This window comes from Triticum urartu, chromosome 6 (assembly GCF_003073215.2).
Source record: "Triticum urartu cultivar G1812 chromosome 6, Tu2.1, whole genome shotgun sequence".
In the NCBI taxonomy this organism is placed as follows: domain Eukaryota; kingdom Viridiplantae; phylum Streptophyta; class Magnoliopsida; order Poales; family Poaceae; genus Triticum; species Triticum urartu.
Window position 1 is genome coordinate 495641063 of NC_053027.1, and position 7826 is coordinate 495648888.

A 7826-nucleotide genomic window follows, 5' to 3' on the forward strand; every position below is an offset into this window, starting at 1 on the left:
GGAGAATAATAAAAAATAAAAACCAAATGAAATTCGAAAAAACCAAAATAAAAAACTAAATAGGATAAAATAAAAAATAAAAACTAAATAGGCGTCGTATAGGATTTTCCCATCGACGGATAGCCCCCGAAAACGGAAACTCGCAGGCTTGATCGACAAGGCTATAAAGCCCAATCGCCCGCTCAAAAAAAAAAAAAACGTAAGCGCCCGGCGACGGCGAGCGGCAGATACGCCCCCTATCGCGCACCGGCGCCGCTAGCTAGCTACTACCTCCCTTCTCCGATCAATCCAGCGTCAACGAGGGAAACAAAACGAACATGAACCAAATTTTGAAGAAATCGGGCTCCGCCATCTTCCGGCTCCTCGTGCGCTGCAAGCCGGGGGTCCGACCACCACAGCCGCCGCTGCGCACGGCCACTAGGTCCTACCGCGCCTACCGGCGGCGCTTGCCGGCGGTCTCGCGCTCGGCCACTACCCCAAGCCATGGACTCTTAAGCGAAGGGCCGCGGCGCCCGGAGCTCATCCACTTCACCCGAGGCCGCGGCGGGGAGCCGTGGTACCTCGACTGGCGGAAGTTGGCCGCGCGGGTTCTCGCCCCTGGCGCCGCGGCGATCGCCGCGTACTACCACAACCTCGAGACCGTGCCGTACACCAACCGCACCCACCTTGTGTTCCTCTCTCCCCGGATCGAGCGGTGGCTCGGCGGGCGCGCGTTCGACGATCTCAAGAAGGAGAAAGCCGGCATGATCCTACCCGCGGAACACTACGAGAGCGTGCGCGTCAGGCGCATCACCTCGGAGATCGTCCGCGCCGCCCGACGCACCCTTGGAGTTGCGCCCGTCGATCCAGCCGGGGAGCTGCTGAATGACAGGTTCATGGCCAGGAACTACGGGAAGCAGGCGATGACGAGGCATCTCGACGGGCTCGATTGGGAGGTGATCGTCGTGGAAGACAGGAAAGTCAACGCGATGTGCGTTCCAGGCAAGATCTTGGTCTACACTGGATTGCTCGACTACTTCAGAACTGACGCCGAGATCGCCGCTGTGCTAGGGCATGAGGTGGTAACAAGATCTTACTGATTTATTTATTTATATTTTTCGACAAAGGATTTTTTTTATATCAATCCAATTCAATCATCCATACAGCCGCACTTAGGGCAAACCAAACCCGGCCTCTGCATACTATGTAATCTTGTGCGTGTTTACAGTTTACAGTGAACCCATCAAACTGAAACCAGTGATTTTTTGGGCAGGTTGGACACATTATTGCGAGGCACTCGGCCGAGGCGATCACCAAGAGCTTGTGTTCTTATGCTGTGCAACGACTTGTCATGGGGCGGGACAGTCCAGACTTCATGAGGGGTGTATCGAAATTACTATTCACGCTGCCCTTCTCACGAAAGTAAGACATGTATTCACGATAATTCATCCTGGAGCCCGGGCTCAGCTGCTCCCGGTCAGAAAAAAATTCAAAACAAATACTAGAAAAATTCAAAAAAATCCAAATTTTTTTGTGTGGTAGATAATTTGATGCATGAGGCCCGCTTCAAATTTCAATTTATTTGGATATCTGAGTAGGTCTCGGCAAAAAAGACAAATCGGGTCAAAACAGCTCATGAACAGTAAACTTTTTTACAGACCCTGATTTTGTCTTTTTTGCACAGACTTGCTCAAATGTCCAAACGAGTTAAATTTTTCAGCGAACCTCACGCATCTAATTATCTATCACACACAAAAAATTTGGAATTTTTTGAATTTGTTTTGTGTTTGTTTTGATTTTTTCCGTGAGCGGGGGTGCAGCTGAGCCCGGGTGCAGATTCGCCGCACTCATGTATTCATCAATTCTGCATTTTACGTTGTTCTCGGTGATCCACATTCTGCATGTGTGATAAGCTGCAAATGTTATAAAAATGGTACTAGATTTTAATTTGACCCTTGATGCATTAACTCCTCAAGGAGAGTGATACATCTAGTGTCAAGTAATTGGCCTAGGACAAGTAGTGATTTTCTGTTCTTTAAGTGCTATAATTGCTCAAAGGATAGGCTATGTCTAGCTCTCATCTACTCCCTCCGTTCACAAATATTACTACCGTTTCAAATTACTTGTCTTAGATTTGTCTAAATACGGATGTCTAGATATATCCGTATCTAGACAAATATATGACAACTAATTTGGAACGGAGGGAGTATAAGATGTTCTAGCTTTTTTTGTGAATTGGGTCAGGTGTGTATACACACACACACACACACACACACACACACACACACACAACAACAACAACAAAGCCTTTAGTCCCAAACAAGTTGGGGTAGGCTAGAGGTGAAACCTATAAGATCTCGCAACCAACTCATGGCTCTGGCATATGAATAGCAAGCTTCCACGCAGCCCTGTCCATAGCTAGCTCTTTGGTGATACTCCAATCCTTCAGGTCTCTCTTAACGGACTCCTCCCATGTCAAATTCGGTCTACCCCGCCCTCTCTTGACATTCTCCACACGCTTTAGCCGTCCGCTATGCACTGGAGCTTCTGGAGGCCTGCGCTGAATATGCCCAAACCATCTCAGACGATGTTGGACAAGCTTCTCTTCAATCGGTGCTACCCCAACTCTATCTCGTATATCATCATTCCGGACACATATATATACGTTTTAATGTGTTTGTTCACTCATTTGGTCCTTACATAGATGAGAATTAACTACTCCCTTCGTTTTTATTTACTCCGCATATTAGCTAGGTTTGTCTAAAGTGAAACTTTATATACTTTCAACAAGTTTGTAGAAAATATACTTGGTCAAACTTTATGAAGTTTGACTTCAATCAAAGCTAATATGCGGAGTAAATAAAAACGAAGAAAGTATGTCTCATCTAAATGACTTTGGTGTATCCCGCAAAAAAGTGACATTGGTATGGAAAAGAACAAAGAAAAAACAAAACAAAATCAGCATGAATCTCCGCGCAAAGTCAAATGGCACAACAGTAGGATGTGTCTTTGTTAATTCCCATCTACATGAGAATTAGCAAATCTGCAAAACATAATGTTGTTATTTCACTCCATACTATGCGGTTGTCAAAAAATAACAGAGACTTATTTCTATGTAATGCACAGGTAATAATTGCTATTCTTAATCATGACCATGTTTGATTGAGTCCATCATGTAGTCTAAATTCCAGATTTCCTTGTTATAGTCATGCAACCACAAACTATTCTGTGTAATGAAATTTGTATATACGTGGATTCTTAGACATGACCGACAATAAGTTTATTACCAGTAGAATTCTGGATGGGCAAAATCGTGAAAACTAGAAAGAAAGGAACCTATTTTTATTTCCGCATGGTTAGTGTCGTTTATGTTTCGTTCAACATAATTTTTTTTGCGCTCCCGCGTAAATAAACAAACTTTTGTGCTCTAAAAGGACAAGTTGTTGAGTAGCTTCCTTCATGAAAATTTGTATACACCCAAAGGAATTGCGTGAGCAAGTCCTTGCACTTAGCATCTTCACAAGAATTGAGACCATTACTTTCCCTTCTATGATTGACGTTCTAATATGGCGGAGTTAGCGCAACACAATACTGTTGCTTATATGGTAGAGTACTAGATTCAATGTATCATCCATGGGAGGCGTTACCTTACTTTTCAAAAAAAAAAAAAAACTATGAGAGCTGCGTGTTGTACAGTTCTCACCTTGTCAATGTATTATCAAATATGTGCAACTATGTCTCGCGTTAGGAGTTCTCATTGGTGTTACATGTTACCTTTGCAGGATGGAGATAGAGGCAGATCACATTGGAATGCTGCTACTTGCTGCAGCTGGTTTCGATCCACACATAGCCATTGCAGTCGAAGAGAAGCTAGGAAAGATGTCAAGAAAATCAGAATTGGAAAACTACCTCTCCACTCACCCTTCAGGTAAGAAAAGAGTGCAGTCCTTGTCGCAGGACAAAGTCTTGAAGGAAGCGATGGAATTATACAGGGAAGCTAGTCCCGTCAAAGAAGCTGAACGTTTCTCCATTCCTGACCCCTTCGATATTAGGGGCAGGCGAAGCCATAGTTGGAAATGGTAGATGTGCAATTTTGCATTGTTGTGCTCCTTGTGTATGATCAGGTCGTGTACTTGTCTATGTATTGCACTTGACTGGGATGCATTTGCACTCCTAACTCCTTGTCTCCATGGACACTCCTTATGGCTTATGTCGCTGGCATCACTACATGAGCATGTCATACTAGAGAGGACATCAAGGGAGACAGTAGGCACTAGGCAATAGACCAGAAATCCATAATCTCCTCACTCGGACCATGGCAGGAAGATGCTTCTCCACGCCAGTTGCGTTCTTCTCCATCGGTATTAATCTCTTGAGTCCACAATGTGTGTGCGGATGCAAATGGAGCTATTTAGGCAACAAACTAAATAAACTCAATCATATATTTAATCGTTTTCTGTAAGTGCAGCCCTTTTCTAGAGTGAAGGCTCGAAACGAGCCCTACTTTGAATAAGCAAAGCCAAAAATCTGCCAGAAGAAGATTACAACTCTCGTCATCTTCATGGCTCTGTCTGACACAGTGACACCCTCCTCCATCTTTGAAGGGGGCTCCATGCCCCCTCACCCTGGCACGAAGGGTGTTGATCCATCGAAAGATGGAGACACTCACCGAAGAGCTAAGAAGTGAACCGGCGCCATTCCCATATGAAAGATGAAGCTAGATCACCAGTTAATGAGGAGGTATATGTAGCACAACCACCGGTTTTTGAGGATCCCAATCACGCCAAACATGTCTATAAACTTCATAAGGCACTATATAGTCTAAATCAAGCCCCTAGAGAGCTTGGTCTGATTGCCTTAGTTCATTTCTCGTCTTGCACTAAATACAAACATACTTTGGTGTGATGTTGGATATTCGGGTGATGTCCTCCTGTTTGATTTCATAATTGATTTCATAAGGAGGCATTCTTGGTATGATTTTGGACTTCCCGGCTTTCATTTCATACCTCAAACTTTGGGCTTTGGTACCCTAAGGATGCATCCTTTGATTTCGTTGGATATTTGGATTTAGATCATAGATAGGAAGTCCACCTACAAAACTTCGTATCAACCTCTGCCGTCGAAGTCTGGTATATTGCTGCAGTAGTTGTTGCACTCAGTTTTTATGGATAAGGCAGACTTTGAGAGATTTTGGTGTGATTATTAATCATGTGAGTCTGTGGCCGGTGCTATGAATGAGTGAATTACAAAAAACAACCATATTTTAAGTTCACATCCGAATTTGCCACCACATTCCTTAGGCGCCCCAAAAACCTACCAGTTTCCTTGCTAATTTTTTTAATAAACACTAATAATCGATTTGGATGATTTAATCCAATCTCTGACAGAAAGGACCCGCCTGTAAGCGCTGACATGGCACCAAAAGTCAAATAAAACATGTTGACTGTTAAATTAGACAGAGGGCCCACTGGTCAGGAACCCCTCCCCCACGATCCCACGAGCTCCACATCTGGAGCCGCCCGTGTGTCCTCGACCAGATGGCCGGCGCCGCCCAGCGACCTCTCCTCATGTGCTCCGCCCCTCACGTCTTCTCCCTCCTGGCGTCGGCGAGATCCACCGCCCCACGTCCCATCACGCACAACCACATACCGGATCCCGTGATGCAACCCCTCCCCTGCCCCGACGATATGTCTCCTCCTCTCCGGCGTGCGACGAGCCTGTCCCCAGCTCCGATCTCTTCGCGTGCGGCGGCGTTGCGGTTCCTGATCGAGGCTTGGGTGCCCGCCGAGGAGCAACCTTGCGTGCTGCGGCCGCCGAGCTCTTGGGCCGGGGCGCCGTGACCAGGGAAGCCCTCCTGTGGCTGCCCTTCTCCCCCGAGGCCACCGGCGTGGCTGTCGGAGTTGCTTTTCGAGCCCCTCTATCGACTCCTATCTTCCCTCCGACGGTGATTGTGCTCACAGGCACAACAACCTCCCTGCAAGGGCTCCATTGTAATCTAATTTTGTTTCTAGGGTGATTTTTGCAATTTTTTAGGGACCCTTTTGTTAGTTCAGCTGATGACTCGTGGACCCTTTCTAGGGTGTTGACTATTTTATGCCATGTCACTGCTTATAGGCGGGCCCTTTATGTCAGAAATAGGATTAAATCACCCCAAATCGATCATTAGTGTTTATTGAGAATATTAGCAAGGGAACTGGTTGATTTTTGGGGCGCCCAAGAAATATGGTGGCAAATTCGGATGTGAACTTGAAATGTGGTGGTTTTTTTGTAATTCACTCTGCTATGAATGATAGTGGCCGTGGGCGAAGTCGGTGCCGAGTGCTGAGAGGTGTGAGTCGAGCGAGAGCAGCGCCCCAGGGAAGTGATCGGCGAAGGCGATTCAGGGAGGGCAGAGCAAGCATTGCGGAAGATGAGGTTGGAAGGAGGCGGTTGCGTGTGTGTGTGTGTGTGTGTGTGACGTCTGTGGAGAGGAACGATAGTAAGTCTACCGTTTGATGATCGAACGGCTCAGGAGGGAGCTGATCCTGGGCTAGTATCGGTCGACTGCCGTGTAGCAGCATCCTTCAACAGTTCTTAAAAAAACAATTGCTCTTTGACAAAAACTACTTGCCTCTTTTTTCAAGAGAGTTCACCTCATCAGTTCTTCTCTCAAGAAAAAAGAATGACCTCATCAGTTAGAAGTTGGCACAACCTAGCTACGGAAAAGAACTTAACTAACCGCAGGATTCGCACGGCCGGCCGGAGCAGGTGTTGACTCTGGAAACTTTTGTCCTGCAGAATTCTGAACCGAAACACCGAAAAGGACTTGCTACTCTCGCCGTTGAATCTCTAACGATCGTATATAGTTAGTGCCAACCACTCCACTCCTATCGCAAAAGTAACTCGTCAACAATTTGTGCACTCCAAACTATCGTCCATCTCTCCTTTTCGGCCTTGCTTTCTCTGAAGATGTTGCAAAATATGTCCACACGTTGGAACTTGTGATGACACGTAGCCATCCTAACCAAACCGATTCCGTCCGATCTTGTTGTCTTCTCATAATTCCATTCTTTAGTTCCTCCAGTCTAGTCACAGTCTTACTACCATAGTCCATAGCCTGCCTAACCGCCCACATGCATCACTCTCTCCCATGACCAAAACTAGGTATAAGAAGGAAATGCAAGAACAATTGCACATTGAGCGTTGCTCAGACGATTAGGTTTCTTGCGGTAGAATCAACTCAATGGGTTTAAGTCATATACTTGCCATGAGTGTTCTTTTTAAAATTAATCGGCTCGGTCTTTTGAAGGTGCTCATAGAAATAAGCGTGCGTGCGTATAGATGAGGCATCGGTAGCCGATCAAGGGATGAAAGTAGAGACAACTTCAACGATGAGTTTGCACAATATGATGAAGACACAATATCTTTGATCAGGCTATGTCGACGCATGCATGTGTTGTGTCCTTACTGAAGGTGGTGGATCGAAGCTCGACTTTGGGGATAGAAATCACAAGACCAACCTATGTTGCACTTGTCACCATCGACGCAACATTTTCTTATTGAAGGCTTAGCCTAGTACTCCCTCCGTAAAGTAATATAAAAGCGTTTAGATTACTATTTTAGTGATCTAAACGCTCTTATATTAGTTTACAGAGGGAGTAGCTGTGTATTTTTGTTTGCTTCTGTTTTTTATCAGAGTCAGTGGTTAATTGGTGGAGCTACTGTCGTGATTGTTTGGTTGCTGGATTTTTTTAATAATACATGGTTGTGTGCATCATTCGATTCGATGCAAAGCCCGGGGTTATCCACCTTTATGAAGAAGAAAAATCTGCATTTTTCTCGAAAGTAAGAACAATTAAACCTCAGCA

At 45.5% G+C, this 7826-nt stretch overlaps 1 protein-coding gene across 1 annotated transcript; it reads left to right on the forward strand.

The window, feature by feature from the left end:
• Nucleotides 1-307: 307 nt before the first annotated feature.
• Nucleotides 308-4062, forward strand: LOC125516877 (mitochondrial metalloendopeptidase OMA1-like). Its single transcript, XM_048682158.1, has 3 exons — nt 308-1058; nt 1253-1401; nt 3762-4062. Exons 1-3 carry the CDS (start codon nt 318-320, stop codon nt 4060-4062), a joined length of 1191 nt encoding a protein of 396 aa, XP_048538115.1. The 5' UTR covers nt 308-317.
• Nucleotides 4063-7826: the final 3764 nt, after the last annotated feature.

What these genes read in the sequence shown, in the direction of transcription:
- LOC125516877 (XM_048682158.1), top strand. Translation starts at nt 318, where the DNA reads ATGAACCAAATTTTGAAGAAATCGGGCTCCGCCATCTTCCGGCTCCTC. An exon ending in CCGCTGTGCTAGGGCATGAG is followed by an intron (nt 1,059 to 1,252) that starts GTGGTAACAAGA and finishes TTTTTTGGGCAG; the next exon opens with GTTGGACACATTATTGCGAG. An exon ending in ACGCTGCCCTTCTCACGAAA is followed by an intron (nt 1,402 to 3,761) that starts GTAAGACATGTA and finishes TTACCTTTGCAG; the next exon opens with GATGGAGATAGAGGCAGATC.